This window comes from Mastacembelus armatus, chromosome 9, assembly GCF_900324485.2.
Source record: "Mastacembelus armatus chromosome 9, fMasArm1.2, whole genome shotgun sequence".
NCBI lineage: Eukaryota > Metazoa > Chordata > Actinopteri > Synbranchiformes > Mastacembelidae > Mastacembelus > Mastacembelus armatus.
Genome location: NC_046641.1, coordinates 17,138,647 through 17,157,553, shown reverse-complemented (window position 1 = coordinate 17,157,553; position 18,907 = coordinate 17,138,647). Strand labels below are relative to the sequence as shown.

At 38.6% G+C, this 18,907-nt stretch overlaps 1 protein-coding gene across 2 annotated transcripts in view; it reads left to right on the top strand.

Annotated features, from left to right (window-relative positions):
- Positions 1-8,854, top strand: part of ccser1 (coiled-coil serine-rich protein 1) — a 105,673-nt gene extending 96,819 nt beyond the window's left edge. The window contains exons 11-12 of one of the 2 annotated variants that reach the window (XM_026321277.2): positions 3,931-4,131; positions 4,214-4,436. In XM_026321277.2, the coding sequence (XP_026177062.1) occupies positions 3,931-4,131; positions 4,214-4,291 (279 nt within the window). In that variant the 3' untranslated portion in view covers positions 4,292-4,436. Of the gene's footprint in view, positions 1-3,930 lie in introns of both variants that reach the window. The other variant, XM_026321276.2, reaches the window with a different exon arrangement.
- The last annotated feature ends 10,053 nt before the right edge of the window (positions 8,855-18,907 follow it).

The following is an 18,907-nucleotide window of genomic DNA, read 5'->3' as shown; positions in this document are numbered from 1 at the left end:
CCTTTCTTCTACCGATATAAAAATGACTAAGACAGGTGATAGCAAACGTTGTGTTAGGAAGTTTTAGAGTTTTAAGGAGCTGTTTTATGCAAACTTGGCATTTACCACATTGCTGTGTTCTTCAGTGCCCAATAAAAACTAAGACTGCAGGAGAGAGCCCTCTTAAATCACTCTGATTTACCTATGGCTGTGTTTGTGTCTGCTTTTACTCACACTGTGGGGATTGAAGCCTGTTTACACATTCATATTATAGAGACCTGACAACGGAAATAGTGGAATTTTAGTATGCACACTTTAGGCTGAGGTTAGTATTGGGTTAAGGATGGAGTGAGGGTTATAGTTAGGCAAGTAGGGATGTAAGTCAGGGCAAGTCTCTAAGAATGTAAGTTAGAGTGTGTGTGCTAATGTTCATAGCACTGTGTGTGTAAGAGACACTCCAGACTGTTTGCACATACGCAGGCTGTTCTGTCACTGGTGACGAGGTGGCTCGCTTGCCGCAGAGTGTGTACTTGAGAAAGGACACCTGAGTTTGTAAATCAGCCTTACCATTATTTTTCTCTGTGCCTTGTGCCTGTCTGTTCTTCTGTTGTTCTCATTTTTCTTTATCTCTGTTTTTAATCACCTTCTCAATCGTTCCTCATTCATTCACCATGTCCTCTCACCTTTTTTTCTCCATTTGTTTACTCCTCTTTTGTTCTGCTTGACCTTATTACTTCTCTTTCTGCCCTTCAACTACACCTGTGCTACAACAGCCCAGTTTTAAGTTGGTTTGATTCATTTTATTTGATTAATTTTTTAGGTTATTTCCTTCTGAACTTGGATCAGAAATGTCCCTTTGATACAAAGCATATGTCTCTGCAACCAACCCTTTGTTCTGTGCCTAGTGATTATTTCTTTGTCTGCCAATTTGTATCTTGCTGTTCTTGCCTTACCTTCTGTTGTTTTCTCCAATATTCAAGGGTGGAGAAAAGCTACAGATCTTTTTGTAAGATTATAAACTAAGCCCTAATTAAGCCGCCCCACATAAACCTACATGACCATAGTGGATGTGGCAATTCCCTCATGTTTTTTTTTACAGGACTCCTACATAGAAAATTTAGGTGGAATGGAAATTCTCACTCCTCTTAATTGGATAAAGGAATCTGTAAGACATCTTGTAGTGTTTATCTACCCATTAGAGTCCATTAGAAAGTCAGACACACTGCTGTAGCTCTTTACATTGTTTTTTTTGTCTATTTTGTTTTGTTTTTTGACAGTAGAACATGGCATGACATGAGGACTGAGCTTTTAAAGAGCGTTTTATAAGACTGTAACTCATGTTTCTAAGTGAGCATTCTTTTTCCTGTAGGTAGGATATTAAAAGCATCAGAGGTATGCAACACATTAAGATATTATTAACAAATGTAATGTCTTTTCTAGTAAACAACTTGTCATTAAAGGTAGAAAAAATGTAAAATTTCTCTTGTTGAAAGCAAGACAAGAAAAAAAGCTTTGTATATACTAGTCATGAAGATCATTATCAAGAACAGAAAGCAAAGCAGTTCAAAGCAGGATTGACCCTGTTCAATTGTTCTGCTTTTTTGTGTCTGTGTTCTTAGGACCATGTTTACTTATCCTATTTACTCCATCCTGTACTCCATACTGCCTCAGACTAAATTAGAGCCCAGCACAGTCACAGATAAATCCTCATTGAATCCTTGAATACTTTGAAATGCAAAAAAAGCTAGAAATAGCATCTCACAGTAAGATATTAAAAGTCTGGTGGTGTTCAGGGGCTGGAAATTTGCACAAGATATTGCCCCAGCAGAATTTTCCAACCAGATAGTACAATTAGTAATACTTTCTTTCTACTGCATGAAATGGCTTCTTTATTAAATGTAATCTAGTCAGTTTAATTCATTATTAATCTAATTAAAATGTGTTCTGTCTACAAAAGGCTTGAATTTTTTATTTGTTGACCCATCATATACTTTAATTAGAGCTGATAACACAATTTTGTCTATAGCATCAGGCGTTATAGGCTGAGCCAAAGCCCAGTATCACACTGGCTACATATTAAAGAAGCTCAAAATACACCTTAAACACAAAAGGTTGTCATGAAGTGCAACAGATACCAGCTCTGTTTCATCATCTGATGGATGTAAAGTGATGCCGATAGCTCACACTCTACTTGTGTAGACAGAAAAAGTAAAATTACATTAACCAAAGCAAAATATGGTGAAATTGTTACTTGTCTGAAATAAAGACACATTGACAGCGGTAAACAGGAAATGTGTATATGTCGACATAAACAGCTCACAATGAGGAGCGACTGGTTTGTGGGCTTGCATTCAGAAATTATCATATGCTGCTAATGTGCACTTTGCACCCAGAAAGACGTGTGAATCAACGGGATAATAATGTTAAATTAGGATTTGGTTAAGAAATTGAGGTAATTCAAGTTGTATTGAGTTCTGTGATGAGCAACAAAGTTCCCCTTATTACAAACCAAACTTGTACAGTACAAACTCGTCATCTCAGTGTTTTTTCTTAACTCTAAGTGCTTGTGACACTCTGACCAATTATGCCTCACAGCTAATATTTCTCTGTCTGATAAGCATCATTAGTTATACACACTGTAATACATAGTGTTTCAACTTGTTTTCCTATTTTCTCTCCCCCCCTTTTTAATTTGATTTCAGGTTGACTGTATTAGCTCATAAAACCAAACAGATTCATTGAATTAACATTGCCACTCTTACACTGTACTTAGCTGTGTTCTAGCTAATTACATTTCTACTTCTCAAACCAAATTTCTCTCGACAGCCTCAACACAGTAACCACATTACCTTTAATATTAATTTGCATACATAAGCACATGGAAACCTGATCCCATTCAGACGCATGAAAGCACATGGCTGTTAGTTCTGAGCATATGTCCATATTGGCACATATGTTGCATTTGCATACAATTTGTGTGCATATGCAATTACACTGTTACACGCTCATACAAATGCACACAGGAAAACACACACAGCCATTGTGCCGGTAAATGTCAACTCGGCTTACTCTCCAGTGAGATTCAGTGTTGGATGAGACTGTATGACTTCAGTGAACGCTGCACACTTGGTCCCGGTGTGATTTTGGTTTTGTGTGTGTGAGAGACAGAGAGAGAGAGAGGAAAGGGGGGCAGTGATGAGATAGGTTGCATAAGGGGGTGCAGTGGAGTGTGAAAGAGAACAGGTGGCTCCCATTTCTGCCATCTAGCTTTATGTGCCATCTTCCTCATTGTGTGTGCATGTGTGTCCTGTGTGTGTGAGTGTGATTGAGAGAGAGTGAATTCCCATTGCTTTGTGTGACTGGGGATTTGTGCATACCTTGAACGCATATCCCCAGGCTACGGGGGGGGGGTTATAGGGTTATAGGGACCTGACAATGGAAATAGTGGAATTTTAGTATGCACACTTTAGGCTGAGGTTAGCATTGGGTTAAGGATGGAGTGAGGGTTATAGTTAGGCAAGTAGGGATGCAGGGCAAGTCTCTAAGAATGTAAGTTAGTGTGTGTGTTAATGTTTATAGTGGGGGGGGGGGGGGTTGCATGTTAGAGTGTCTGTTCTTTAGTGAGCAGGGTTCCGGTTGGTTTAGAAACAATTAGAACAAGCTGCAGGAGCCCAGAGAGATCATTCTCCAAATGTCACCCAATTAACAATCTATACTGAACACACAACGGTGCTCTCTCTCTCATGCTGCCTGTCTCTTTATTTGTCTCTGGCTGCCTGTGTGATTCTCTCTCTCTTTCCTGCTTGTTCCGTTGGGACATACGCAGTGAATTATTCTAGAAAAGCAGCAGGTACACATTACACATTTAATGACAGACAGCAAGTAATTGGAAGGTCTTATACATTAGTGTTTATTTTTTTCCCTCTTTCTTTCTATCTTTCTCTCTGTCAGACCAATCATCCAGGCCGGTTGTCAGGACTAGGCAGCAGCAACAGCCTGGTACCAAGGGACCGAAGGGTAGTGCGGGGCGTGGGAGCAGCACTAGGAGGGGACCATTATAATCAGCACCTCACCCACCACTATTCACCGCTGTATGGTCGGCCTTCTGCTTCTGAACGACACACTGCCAGGGAAGAGCGCCACTGCCCAGGGGTACTGGCACAGTCCGCAGCCCGTAACCCTCCTCCCAATATGGCTCCAGGCTCCTCTAACTTGTCCTCTGTAACTTCTGCAGCATCAACCCATCCCTCACCTGGTACCCCAGCCCAGCTTCAACTTTCTCGTCCAGGCCCAAGTCCAAACCAGTGCTTGAGCTCTGGTTTGGCAGCTGCTGATCACACCGCTATTACATATTTGTCCTCCAGGCAGCCAGAGGGAGTGTCCTCTTCTTCTGAGTCTTTAACTCCAGGAGAGCCAGGTGGAACGAGTCTGTCAGGTGGGGTAAAGAGAGGAGGTGGAGAGCACCATCCCCCTAGCCATATCCCTCGTGCAGTTGGGACCAGTACCTCATCAAGCCTCCATAGTCTTGCAAGCAAAGGGAGCCCCTCTCCAAGCATCTCATTGTCTGATCAAGCCTCCCCTCCGCCTCCAACTCCTCCCTCCGCCTCCTCTTCCTCGTCCTCTTCCTCCACATTTGCAGGACGTTTAGGACAACCACCTCGAGGCCCTTTGTCTCTGCATAGTTATAGTCGTAAAAATGTTTTCCTTCAACATTCCCTACATACTGCTGAGCTGCAAGCTCTGACACAGAGAGACAGTTGAGTATACACTTTTACATTTACATCATCCCAATCATAAGTGACAAAATGTATGATTTTATAAAAAACAAAACAAAAAAAAACTCTGCTCCTTCTGTACAAATTGCTTGTGTTACACTGTCACAATTTCCCCGAATCATCAACCGCATGTACTTGCAATCACACTTGTCTCTTATTTACAATCCAGACCAACCTTTTGCTGGCATTTTGTTCACAGATTTGCCCGCTTAAACACACTCATATGCAAGTGCACACACACCCGGCTGTGAGTATGAAAAAGGCACTCACCCGTCTATCAGAACTCCCACGTTGTGTCATGCTGACAGTTTAGATATGCTTACGCCCACAGACACACAAAGTGCACACATACTCACAATCTCATATCCATGCACACACAGAGATCAAGTGTCACACACTTAAATAGACACTCTCACACAGAGGCATCATCTCTGATATCTCTGCCTCACAATCTGCACAAGCAACATGGCATTAAAATAGGACAAAAAGATGAGGTATATACATGTGTGTGCTACTGTTTTTAAGATTTTTTTTTTTTTATCCATTCATTATTTTATCATTTAAAATAATGTGCTGCTCAAGGAATTATGGGACTGGCCATAATCGTAATTTATGCTTGTAAGGATGTATTCTCACATTGCCAAATCCTGCATCAAACAAACTCCTCCCCTTGATGTCCACTTACAAAAGACCAGAATAAGAGATGTGTTTAGGTAAACATCCACATCTGTAACCCTTTTACTGCATGCTTTTTAAATTTTAAGGAAAATACAGGTGAGATTTTTGTACTGCAAGGGGACTTTTAAAGTCTTTTAATAATGTTTCAGTATCAGCTCTCACCTCAGTGTTTCAAGAAGAGAATCTCTAAGCCTCTAAAGCAAGAACCTGTTTGTAGACTGTTTTGAGAACTAAATGTTTGCCCTTCTGCTCCCATAAAATAGCATTAGATGTACTCCAGCACTGTTTTTGTAGAAATGCAGTGTTACCCATATGATATACAGTACATGAATCGGTGTTAATCTGCAATGTTAGATTAGTACAGTACAAAAACTGAAGTGAAGAGTTTCATTCCAAAAGGAGATGTACGCCATTTGAACAATTTGACACCTCTTAAGGCAAAATTATATTTAATTAGCACTCCTAGATCAAAGCACCTCAGGCAATGAGATTGAACAAAACAATTTTTAAATTTGGCACAGTAAGCATTGTGTATTTTTTCCAACATAGGGAAAAAAGTTACCAGTTTTTGGAATGAAGCCCTTCAAATCATCTTTAGAGCTGGGTATTGAAGGAGTATACCTAATGGTGCTTTGCTAAACGACAGTGTCAATATTTTTAGGATTCAAAAGCAAAAATGTTTTACACACTGGGATTGGCTGACATGTTTTGACAGAATCAATTGTCTAGAGTCTTGTTCTGTTTCAGAAAGCAAATGCCAGAATAAATACTGAACAGAAAAATGTTTACTTGATCAAATAATGTAAGGAAAGAAACAGAAAACATGATTTTAAAAAAGAATTTTTAACTGATACCCAGTCCTATCTTCTTGAAGTGTTTGTTATCATTTTAAAACTAACCTAAAGATATGCCATTTGATATGATAAGACTAGCCATTAGATAGTTTTGGGCAGTAGGACATATATCTTTTGAGTGAGCTTTACATAGGCTATAACTGCCATGACCAGTTGACTTATACAACATTACTCACAGTTCAGGGAACAAAACGTGTCACATTTTAATAAGTGAGAAGACCCACCTTCTCTTTTACATCTGTGTACAACTGGACTGCATAACAATGTGTTTAATCTACCACTGCTGAACATTTTTGCTCTGTTGAACTGAGAACTGTCCAACATCTCTTTCTTACCCCATAGGCATTTGGTTAAGGCCAGAAGTTCATAATTCCCAGCAGATTTGAAAGGAGTTGTTGACCTTGTCTGCCTCTAAACGGCATCTGGCTGTAGGGAAGCCCCATAAGTTAGTTGTGCCTGTGTGTCTGTCTGTGTCTGTGTCTGTGTGTGTGCGTGCATGTGTGCGTGCGTGTGTGTGTGTTGGAGGTGTAATGCAGACACCACATGAGGCAAGGATCTGGTAGAGATAAAGAATAGCCTAAAGTAAGACCACTCTGTTCCCACTGCTGGAAGTTACAACTCTTTCTCTCTTGTCTGCTTCTCTTTCACACCCTTTCCTCTTATTTTATCTTCTCTTTTAACATTGTCCCTTCTCTTTCTGTCTGTATTTTTTTTCCAGTGTTCACCCACCTTATTCCACTTCAGTCTCTTATACACTTTCCGTCTTCTTTCCCAGTGGAGCATCCTAGGCTACATTTTGTTCCTCTTCCTTTTTTAATCCTTTATCTTCCTTCCCCTCTATCATGTCCAAGGTTTTCTCCTTACTGCACCTCCATCTTTCTCCTCACACTCATGTATTGTCATACAGTGTATCTGTCACAGACTATGTTGCAGCAGCTCTGAGTCCTCAGTATTGGGACCTACTGCGCTGCTGATTTTTATTCAGGCTTTCCAATTAGGGAGCAATTTTACAACTGGTGAATGCAATTAATTACCTGGTAGGATAGAAGGCCAGCTATAATGTGGCTCCTGAGGACCTGAACTGAGAACTGCAGCTGTAATGTGCAGTTAACCTTCCCCGTGTGGTGTGTTTACAGGTAAAGGGTAACAATGTTTTGTCGCTGGCTGACCTCTTAACAAATGTTATTTACACCCCTTGTCAATGCATGCATCATAATATAGTTGACACTATGTGAAATGCCATAAGGGATTATTTGGCCCCGTTTGCACTGCCCACTCATTTTATTTTTTTCACCATGTTGAAAGAACTATGCTTGCTTCAGCTGTGTTCAAAAGGTGGGCTGCTGGTTCTGTCAAATATCATCAATGGAAAAGGCCAAATCTGAGATGGCAGTTCAAATGTGGGACCCAGGTCTTTCACAAAGACTTTTTTTTTCCTGTCTGGTTGTAAAAACAAATGATGATATTGAAGTTCACTGCTGGGAAACATGGATCTGCAATTGTGAAGTGGGTGTACCTCACAAACCTCAATTATTCCTTTTTATTAGCTGCATATTGTGCATTTTAGACACTACACTTAATCTGTTATTTATTGTTTTTGTTTCTGCCTTAATTATATTTATTGCCATAGAAACATTAACCTAAAACAGTCTTGGCACCCAACAAATAATGATAGTAGTCATGATAATAATCATAATCAAAAGAATGATGTTATAATTTTAATGAATCACAGATATTATACTGTCCTGGTCTTTTAATGTGCTTTATTGTAAGTTTTGTTCTTTTTGATTTGCTGTAATATTGAAACTGAAATGCATAATTGTACATATATTATTTAAACTGTTAATGTTAACTGTTAACTTAAAATGACAACAATGGGGTTCTTCTTAATACACGATAGTCAATCACAACAAAAGTTTTTTAAAAAGCATTAGCATTACAGAAGTTTCATAGACGTCATAGGTCTGTGTTGTTACCAAAGTTACACATCAGAAAACAAAACTGACCAATTGAATTGGTTCCATACTAAACTTTAAATTTTATATTTTTAGATCAGTCACCTAATAGAAGTAGAGTGACTGTTTCATTTCCCCCTCCTTTAAAATCCAGCCTTTGCACTATGACTATTCCAGCTTAAGATGGATTTGAAAGAAATGACTTAGTGAACCTGTGTCGGTAAAGTTGATGATAATCTCTTAAACCTTATTTTTTCCAGTTCAGGATGATTATATATATATGTATATATAACTATTGGGCAGACTTATGCTGATAGCCTCTGACCAGTTAGCCCACAAATGCATTATGGATAATCTACCCATATATGGATAAAAACAAAGAAATTTTCCTTCATAGAGTCATTTTTTTCACAGTTCAGAAACTTTTTTCTGTGATGATAAAAAAAAACACCTTGCAGTATGTGTTTGCCCTAAGTATTTCTCTTATTTCTATCCAAGATAATTTTTGTCAATCTCAAGGTTGTTTGATCACATGAGAAATGTTTTATCAAAAGATTTTTGTCCACTGCCTCCTTACTGTTAATGTTTAATACAAATAAAACTGAAGCAAATATGTAGTGATTGGGATTTATTTTCCATCATGAATGTTAGGCTCTTCATTGTAAAATAAGGCGTGTCTGTAAAAAGCCGACTTCTACCACTAAAAAAGCTCATTGCAAGAAGCAGGGAATCTATGTTACGTCTTTTGGGCTAGTTGGACTTTGCTGCACAAATCTCTAAAGAAAAGAGTGAATAAAATCAAAGACTGAAAAGTAGAACATGCAGTAAAGCACTGAATAAAGAGTCTGTGGGGCCATTACTCAGAAAACTGAGAAAACCTTTTTCAGTGGCAACATTTGAATGGGCTGTAAAAGGTTGTACACTGCAGCAGGTGCAGGCACAAGTAATTTTACCTCATTTGACATTAGCCTCCAACCTATTTGAGTGAGTTTTCATTTGGCAGCGGCCATAAATTATGGAAGTGTTTAGAAAATCAATCACGTTAGAATAAGTTTGTGTGCATGCATATGTGAGTGGGATGTCGACTTTGACTGTTTATCCCTTAGGGAGAACCTGTGCATGCTCCTCATTTCTGGACTCTGCCGCAATTAGTGTTGGTGATGTTACAAGCGGCTGAGTAGCATACATGCACAGGGGATTAGAAGACAGCCGTTTTGATACTAACTTGCTCTAATTGAAATGACAGAAGGTCAGCACATCAGTATACACACTACTGATTAACAGAGCTTTGAAGTTCAAACAAATTAGATTACAGACAAGACACATATTTTTGCTACTGATGATGGATCCTCAGTAGTCTGTAAAATTACCACTTCTGCTGATTGGTATGTTGTTCAAGAAAGATCTAATGTTAAAGTAATGAAGCTCTGTATTGAAAAAGAGAAAGCATAATTGTCATGTATTAGTGAAAAGTAATAATTGTAAATTCAGTAGTTATATTGGAGTGGAGTTTTACAATGATTGTCAGACAAAACCTAACTTGAAATTGTCACTCCCAGTGCTGGTAATATTATGGCAGGTATTGTCAGTATTTCCTCACATTCTGTTGACTATTAAATTTATTAAATATGTTCCTTAAATTACAAGTAAAACTAAAAAGTGGGGAGTTTTTCTGGAGAATGTCAAGGACACCTGAGCAAATTTCATTCCCTGTAGACGACCATGAGATCACTGTTCCCAACCCTGACTTTTGGCTTTTAACACCCGATTTCAGACGCTACCTCACGCTGACCAAATAAATGTAGAACACAGGCTCTTTTGACGTTATTACATAGCTGTGCCAGCACACAGCAGCAGGATCGATACATGCGGCTCCAAAGTGAGACAGGGGCTGTGCGCAATTTATGCACTTGCACAGCAGCGGCAATTTAATTAATCATTTAAACCTTCTGATGTGGTGTGATCTTAGGGTAGCATTATTAACCTAAAAGCCTTTCTGCACAGCAAACAGGTCAGCTATTGCATACAGATTCCGGGTTTCTAGCCTAGTGTCACAGACGTGCTCGGGAGGAGTCTGGCAGCATCAGAGCTTTCAGTAGCCTGCGTTTGTGTTTTCAGCAAGAGTCCAGATATCATTTCTTCATCGCAATATTTTTTTTTCTGACGTTTAGGTTTCAGTTTTGGCGCTTCAGTGTTAATATTGGTTGCAGGTGTACTGACATTACTGCAACTATAGGACCACTGTAGGTCTAAGTGTGAAAACACACTTTATCTCTGTATTTATAAAGGAATTAAGTAGCTTATTGTTGTTTTACTGTTGACAGTATCAACAATACCTGTGCTATCGATTGATGATTACCTGAATCACCAGACTCTGTGCTCAGCCAATCAGAATACGCCAGGCCTGCCGGATGAGAAGCCCAGGTGTTCGGGCCTTAATCATTTGCAAAGGAGGGCACCTACAGAGCCGCTTAAGTATCAGGAGAAAATAATTTTTTTAGATTTAATTTTGCTTCCGTAAAACAAGTTGCATAGTTGCACACAAAACAAAGTCTAATAATAACGTCCACCTGATATTTAAGGGGCTCCGTGGGCAGTACAGTCATCAAAAGGGAAACCTCAGACCAGTTTAAACACACAGAGCGAAGAAGCTAGCATGTTTTTGTGAAACTAACACCCATTAAGCAATAAGGGACGGTGAAACTTTTGGAATACCAGTGAAAACCGGCTCAAACTAAAATACAGTGTGACCGGGAGACTAACCTGAACCTGGACATGTGCGCTGGTAGGAAAAAAACCCGCGCAGGACACTATAACAACAGCTGAGTCCTGAACTGCAGACTCGACCACCTGGAAAGACTCTGGACTTCACATACGAGGTGAGGCAAACGCATGTCTCTCTGTCTCTCTCTCTACTTACTGTAGCTAAATGACTTTTGATGTTACTGTGCAACTGTTTATTGCTCGAGTCCACCAGCTTCCCTAAATGCAGATAAAGTTTGTCATAGTCCACAAAGAACGGGGCTCACCAGGACAGAGACGTTCCTACTCTCATCCTCATGTCTCAAGTTGTCTGATGTTTCTTGTTGGAATGTTTTTCATTAGTTTTGCTCTTAAGCTGTGCAGCAATATCAATAATTAACTTGATAACTGTTAATTTATCAATCAAGTAGCCTAAGGAAAAGTTGTTTGCAGGCTACTTTGGTCAGGTCATTCCTCCATTAGCTTTATTTTGCAAATACTCATACCTTTCTTTTAAATTTGAACAGATCATTGAACATTTTGTTTTAGACTTATATATTCAAGTTACTTACTAAGTTTTGCCTGTTAGGCTTACATTTCAATGCATATTTTACTGTGAGTTAAAAAAAATAGGACAGCTCTACTGGGACAGAAATGTGATCACTGGTGTCAAGAAATGTCTAACAGACTTTACTGTTTTGTTAATTTGGCTCTGTGTTGCATGTTACAAATGTTAGAGGAGGACAATAGTAGTACTGGCTTAACAGTAGCCTGTGATTTTAACTAGTAATGTCTTGCATTTTGCTCGCTACAACTTGATTTCTAGACAGATCAATAACAGTTTTGGAAGTGCTGCCAGACCACTCAGTCAGGCTGTCGCTTCTAGCTATTGGCTTACTGTGCTGTGACAGGCACACTTCCCTTATGTCTGCAAGCCTGAGGTGAAGGAGGTGGGTGGTGTGTATGTATGTGTGAGTGTGTTCTCAATTATTTGCCACTTGAAACTGCTTTTATTATTCTGGCTGAACCTAAGTTTGGATTTAAATCACTTTTGTCACCACCACCAAATCATTGGTGCTTCTGTCTTCATAGGCTCTGGGTTTGTGTGTTAGTGAGTGTGTGTGTATTACAGTCGTCACTTTCTGTCACTGAATCATTTGTCAAAATCAGTGTGGATGTGTTGGATCCATTTAGGTTTGTCACCCATCTGTCTTGTCTATTCTCCTCTCACAGTTTGTGCCTCTGAGGAAATCACCCTTGTGGTCCCCCCAGCAGCCCAAAGCAAACCTTATATTGTAGTGCATGGCCAAAACGCTATTAAATTGTTCACTCTGAGGCAAAGGCAGATGCACTTATACTCACAGCATTCAGCTGTAGTACAGAGTTACAACCTTCTGTCTTGCTGAATATTCCTGAGATTACACATAGACACACAGATGCACAAACCTGCTCAGGCCACTTAAACTCAGACTTATTACTTGTATGTCTTGTTTTCTGCTCTAAATAAGAGTAAAAACCAGATACTGCTCAAACGAACTGCGGGGCAGCCAGTTAGATTGTTAAAAGAACCAACTGCAACTACACTACATTAGTATGTGTTTTTCTTTCGCTAATAATAACTTGACTGGTTGAAACTGTAACACTGCCAGCCAGTGAAAGAATATGGAGCAGACGTATTGGCATGTGGCGGCACTGATGAGCAGTGTCGTAGTTATGAAAATAGGTGAGCTACAGAGGAGGTGCCAAACTGCTGAGGTGGTGGATTACTGATGCCTCTTTTAGATCAAAGCAAGGCGCCTGAAAATCAGTGTTTCCCTTGATGTGAATAGCTTAGTATGCTATATCCAACCAGCCTTTTGAACTTTGCTCACTATGTTGGTTTAAAATTGGTCCAAGAAGGTTGAACAGGAGTACAGTATTTTAACTTACAGGCATTGCAGAGTATAAATTTCAAGCTCTATGTTATTCTGATCTCATATACATTTAAGATCATGTAGTGTAATTTGTTAAATGTTATTATGAAGGTCATTTTTAGTAGAAATAATAGTTTACTTTTTAAACATTCATATTTTGTCTGTTTTATTTATTTATTTTCTGTGGACATTTGACAACTCAATTTTATTCGCCTCCATTTGAATTCATTAGTAATTTGGTGTTGTCTTTTAGTCGATTGTGTGTGTGTTGGCCGTGTTACCTGGTGTTCTGTAGATTACCTGATTCTATTTATTAGATGTGCCGGAAGCTTTACGTTGCCAGTTTGCGATGATGGCATTTCCCAATCCCAATATAAAATTGTTCTATAAGTGAGCATATTTACATATAACAAGCCACAACCAAAGAGAAGTAACTAAATAACCAAAAGTGAAGTAACTAAAGTCTAAATGGAAAAAAAGAAGAAATAAAAATTCATTTGCTCAGAAATGTTGACCTGCTGAAGGAGACATTACCCGTAGCAGTCTCAACTAGCTATGATGAACAAGTGTGTGTACAGAATATATCTTTGACATCCAGTATCAACATTTGAGGCCCAGTTAAATTGGTGCTCTTTGCCTGTAATGGCTGGTGTGGTCAGTATGTGCATGTTTTGTGTTGAGTGAGAATAGCTTTTATCTCATGTCCTCTTTGCTCACTTTTTAGTGAGCAGTCTAGTTGGATTTATTAAAATGATAATTGTTTTAAGCACATCCTACCCATCATATATCATCAGGTCTGGGAGATATGAAGCCATTCACCATTTCCTGGTTTTAATGGCCTTTCCAATTAGGGTTTACCAGATTTTACTTTGGGACTCGACTTTCCTTCTTCACACATTTGATTTACCAGTAAAACACTTTCTAGCTCCAATACATGTTCAAATAAGTTTTTGCTTTTGATTCGATGCTATGAACAAGTTATCTTGAAGTTACCTAACTTTCATGGCAATTTGTTTTGCTCAAAATGTTTTTTTATGTGAGGCCTCGGGCACAATTGATCCAAAGATGGAATCTCAGCTTTTAGTTTATTGCTCAAATGTTTGAAAAAGGCAAAACATTAGGCCAACTCAATCCATAAAGACTATAGTGTCAAGGAATATAAATACAGGTATGGTAAATGTTATATGCCTGACCAATATTGCTTCCTTTTCCCTGTTCCCAATTTCCATAATTGTGGCCTTCTGGCATCATGTAACTCTGTTGGCCTGGACATCAAGGCACATCATACCACCCCTTTGCACAGGCGTGCCAAACCACCCAGTAGAAGTCAGTAGTACAATATCAAGGACATTGATCTATTATTGGATTCAGACCCTTTAACACTGCTAATTTGTGTTTGTTGGAAAACAGCTGTTGGCAGCTGGAGCCATATATCTACATGGTGGGCAAGCATCTTACCCATGGGCCTCCCAGAGCAATTTCATAGCTAAGGCCACAATATTAATAACCACATACATAATTTTGCCATTGTTTGCACCCTCAGTCTGCTGAATTATACTAGTGGAGGATTTATGCTTCGCTCAACAACAGCAGCAGCAGCAGTGTAGCTTCTTCACCAACTCTGGATATGTAGTGGTTTCATCATCCCCTTCATGATGATTCACTGTTATTTGAGAATTTTCCGATGTGGGTCGACTTCTTAATAAAGGTCTCATTTGCCTTTCCACTCTGCTGTCTTTTCAAATATAGTGGAACACATAACAAATCTTGGCTGACTTTTTTTTAGACAGTTTTATGTGTTTGATCTAGGCAGTTGGTGTAACATTTGGCATAGTTTTATCTGAACATACTCCATGGTGCTCATGTTGCCCACTCAGTGTCTCTTTGCTTGTTGCTACTGGACTACTGGACTGCCATGTGTACAGCACAGAACAAATTTAGCCAGGCCTTTTACAGGAAGCAGATGGTTGGGTATTATGTTGACGATACTGTTAGACACTGATGACTGTTCTAGCCTGCCCACTCGGCATCTCTGCTCTTTTCCTCCTCCACTGAGACTCAAAATATTAAACATAATGGGCAATTTTTGGCTTGAAAGTGGAATTTGGTACGTTTAATTTTGCTGCCATTCTTTTTTCATTTCTTCCTTGCTCTCTCATTTTCAATCCACTGGCTCTTTCTTGCCCCTCCAGTGTATAATGGGATCCCAGTAATGTAAAGTCCATCCGGCCTCACTTTTGCTGTACACTTGTCAGTTGCCAACTGCAGGAGCTTTCTGTAAACAAGACACTTCAGTCATGAGTTCGTATTTTCAGTGTAAATGTCCACTTTTCAATACATAGAACAGATGTAATCATTCAAGAGAGTTACTCTGCCCTCCTGTCCTCATGCCCATTTAACTTTTAGAATAAACTTAACCGAGCTTTGATCGCTTAAATTAAGAAAATGAGTTGCTGGATACATCAAAAACCATTCTGTTAAGGGCAACACCTGTCTATACCCCTAAGGAGTCATACCCATTCCTAAGAAAAATTGACTGAATTCGTGTTTCAGTGCATTAAGCAAATGTTGCGTTTGAGACAACCATTCATATTTTATGCAGCAGATTTTTTTAACAGAGTTTGTGCCAAGTTGTTGCAGTTCAAGTACTTCAGTATCTTTGGATTTGTAAAACAAAAAAATGACTAGAAATTACTCCTATTACTCCTACAATTTGATCTTTAAATCCCATATTAAAGATGTTCAATTAATCTGGTTCTCTAAATTCGCAAACTGAGTAGCACCCAAAAGATACTGTTAACTGATCTAAAATCCAATAAAAAAAAAAAAAAAAAAAAAACCTGATGAGCACTTGACCTTTATAATATTTTAAGCCAACAGCTTAAAATGAATTGTGTGAAATCATTTCTAATTTAATGTATTCAAAGTTTTAGAAATATAAATTCTACTCGTCACTAATTCACCTTAGTCTTATACTTACCAAAAAAGTACAATGTTATCAATATCTGAAAGTAACGACAGTGATATCTTTGTCTGATTTGTACACTGCTGCATGCTAACATCCACTCCTTGTATATTCCCACTAAAAATTGTGATCATGAAAGACAGAAGGGAGACAGACATAAGTAGGAGATGAATGTATTGGCATCCAAGGAAGAAAAGAAAACATCAGAAAGAAAACAAACATAACTTCAAGGGAAAATGTGTTACATTAAGTTTGTGATGATACATAATTTAGCATGAGGTTACTCAACTAATGGAAACATTTGATTGAAATGTTAGAGTTCTATTAGTTGTGTGTGAGTGTGTGAGTGAGGGACCACAGCAAGAACAGCAGGCTCATTTTCTAAATGATCATCAACGGGGTTGTTGGAACTGAAAGAAAGGGCTATCTACATTCAACCTCCCGACAGACGCCCCCCCACCCTCACACTTTTTCTTATTTAAGCCAATTATACAGGCCAGTATTGTGCCACATGGCTTCTGCTAGTGCAGAATCTGTATCTGTGTAGATTGTGGTGTCATAACATAAAGTCGGACCAAGCCTGAGGCCACAGAGCAGATGGCATGAAAGAGAAATGTTGACTAGTACTAACAGTCCAGCACTGACTAAGCAGCTGTCTGGACAATGTTTTCAGATAAATCAGATATTTTTATTTATCCATCCATCAGCCCATCAAGTTACAGTATGTTTCATAAAATTATATATCATGATATTTAATGTGGGCCAAACAGTGTAGAGGTATTTTTCTTGTAGATAGATGTAATGTATCTGATAGCTACCTGTCCAGCTACCTGGACACAGAGATACACAAGAGGGCCACAGTAGAATACCCTGCTTTCAATCTAGGGTAATGATATCAGTGCTTTAACTACAGTTATCCATTATGGATTAATGGATTGTAAAGTTCATATAGTGTTGCTGCAAGGTCAGAAGGACACACTGTTTCACTATTAGACTGAGATTTCAGAAAATGGAAACCATATTTTATAACAGGGGTCAGCACAATACCGTTGTTAAAATACTGATTAGTTAATTTGGAGTGCATGTTTCTAAATTGGATTTCTGAATATAAAATACAATGGATTCAGTGCCTTTGTTCTCAAATCTGACATTTTTTCAAACTGAATATATCCAACTCAAATGTTTCAATAGAATGATGTTGCTTAGTTTGTAAATCCATTAAATTCTTGAAGATGGTGGCCAACTAACATTTTTGTTTTAAGTGCTGAAAAGAGGAAGCAGCCTCAGGCTTTAGATGGCCACTGAGGGATGCAAAAGTCTCCCACACTTGCTAAAAGCCATCGCACACTCACACAAAACATGCTCAATCACATACACATCAAAATGTACTGAACATAAGAACAGAGGGACCACAGGCTCTTGCACTTTTGCTTTGATGTGTGTAAAAGAGTGGTGTTTGTGTCTGTGCATGTGTGTGTACTCTGTGTGGTTGCTCAGTCTTGTGTTCTTTGATATAGTGGTATTGAGGTTGACTGTGAAAAGGCAAGGTAATCTTTACTTTTTAGATTTTATGTCAGCCACAGTTACAGTGACTAAAAAGTCATGTGCTTATGTTTCTGTTCCTCTCCATTGGAAAAAGGTTAATGCTTCAAAGGCAACGAGCTGTTGCCACAGGGTGTTTTAAATTTAGATTTTAAGCAGTGTGAATTCATTCTTTCATTAGCCTCTATTCTGTTCCATTGTTTCAGATATATTAGAAATTTAAACAGTTTAAATTTGACCATTTAGGAACTCTAAAAAGCAGATGTTTGTTGTCAGGCAAAGAATCAGATTAATTGAAGAAATAATTGACAGATGAAGCAGTTATTAAAATTGTTGTTAGCTGCAGCTCAACAGTGTTACATATTGTAGTACAAGAGCAAACAAGGAAACCAAGCATTATCTTGGTAAGATGAGAAACAGATGAAACTGACACTGAAATTTTGCAAATTGGAGATTTATATATGTACTATTAGGTTTGGATTTGATATGCAATCAATTAAGGCATTATATCATATATAATGTATATATTTTATATATATAAACCTTCAGGTAGGATAAAATAAATGGATTAAATGGAAGTTTGACTGTCTCAGACAAGGATCTCTGTTTGCTCTCTTTTTTGAACCTCTAGCCCAAACAGCCCAGAAAAATAAAGAGCTTTTTACTCAGTACATTGTTGTGTTGTCAGTATGATGGATCAATCAGAGAGTTGTGATTGCATGACAAAAATATCTTGAATCCACATGTAGTATGTTAAGACAACAATGACAGGACTGGGGTGCTTTAAAGAATATGAAAGTCTTTGCTCATCGTGTTGCCATTCTCCATGAAACATTGCTTTTTTGGCTTCAAGTTTTCCTTGTGTGCTGTGACATTTTACCTCTTATCTAAGTTTGCTAATTTCTTTGCATATTTTTATCCCAGGCTTATATAGCTCAATATTCTGTATTGGGCTTTCTGTTGTGTATACAGAGGACTCCATAAAAACAGCGCACAGGGACTGGTGACCTTTGGCTGTACACTTCAGGGAAGGGTGAAATGCATGATCACACATGATTTGACTGCATTTGATAGGCCTTATTAGTGTTTTTCTAATTATTTAATTTAACAAATATTCAGGACTTATCAGTGACCCTGAACCAAAGCTATATCCAGTAAAATTGCGTCATAGTTGACTCTGCTGATTCCGATTCCTGTGATTTGCAGATCACTTTGTATCTTTACACCACGCCTTTGGTTTGGAATCCAACCACTGTGACAGCCCATAGATATGGCTCTCAGTGTCCATCACCTGACTGTGCAACAAGGGAAAACAAGCAAGGCAATTGGTGTAATTGAAGCACTTGTTTAGTTGCTAAATTGTGGCTCAACATAGTCTGACATGGGTTCAAGTGTGAAATTTTGGATGATTATAGGTCTTTATCTGATTCAGAGCCAAAAGAATCCTCTGTATGCTACAAAATAGCAAAGACAAATAGCAGTGCACCATTCATTTCCTGGACAC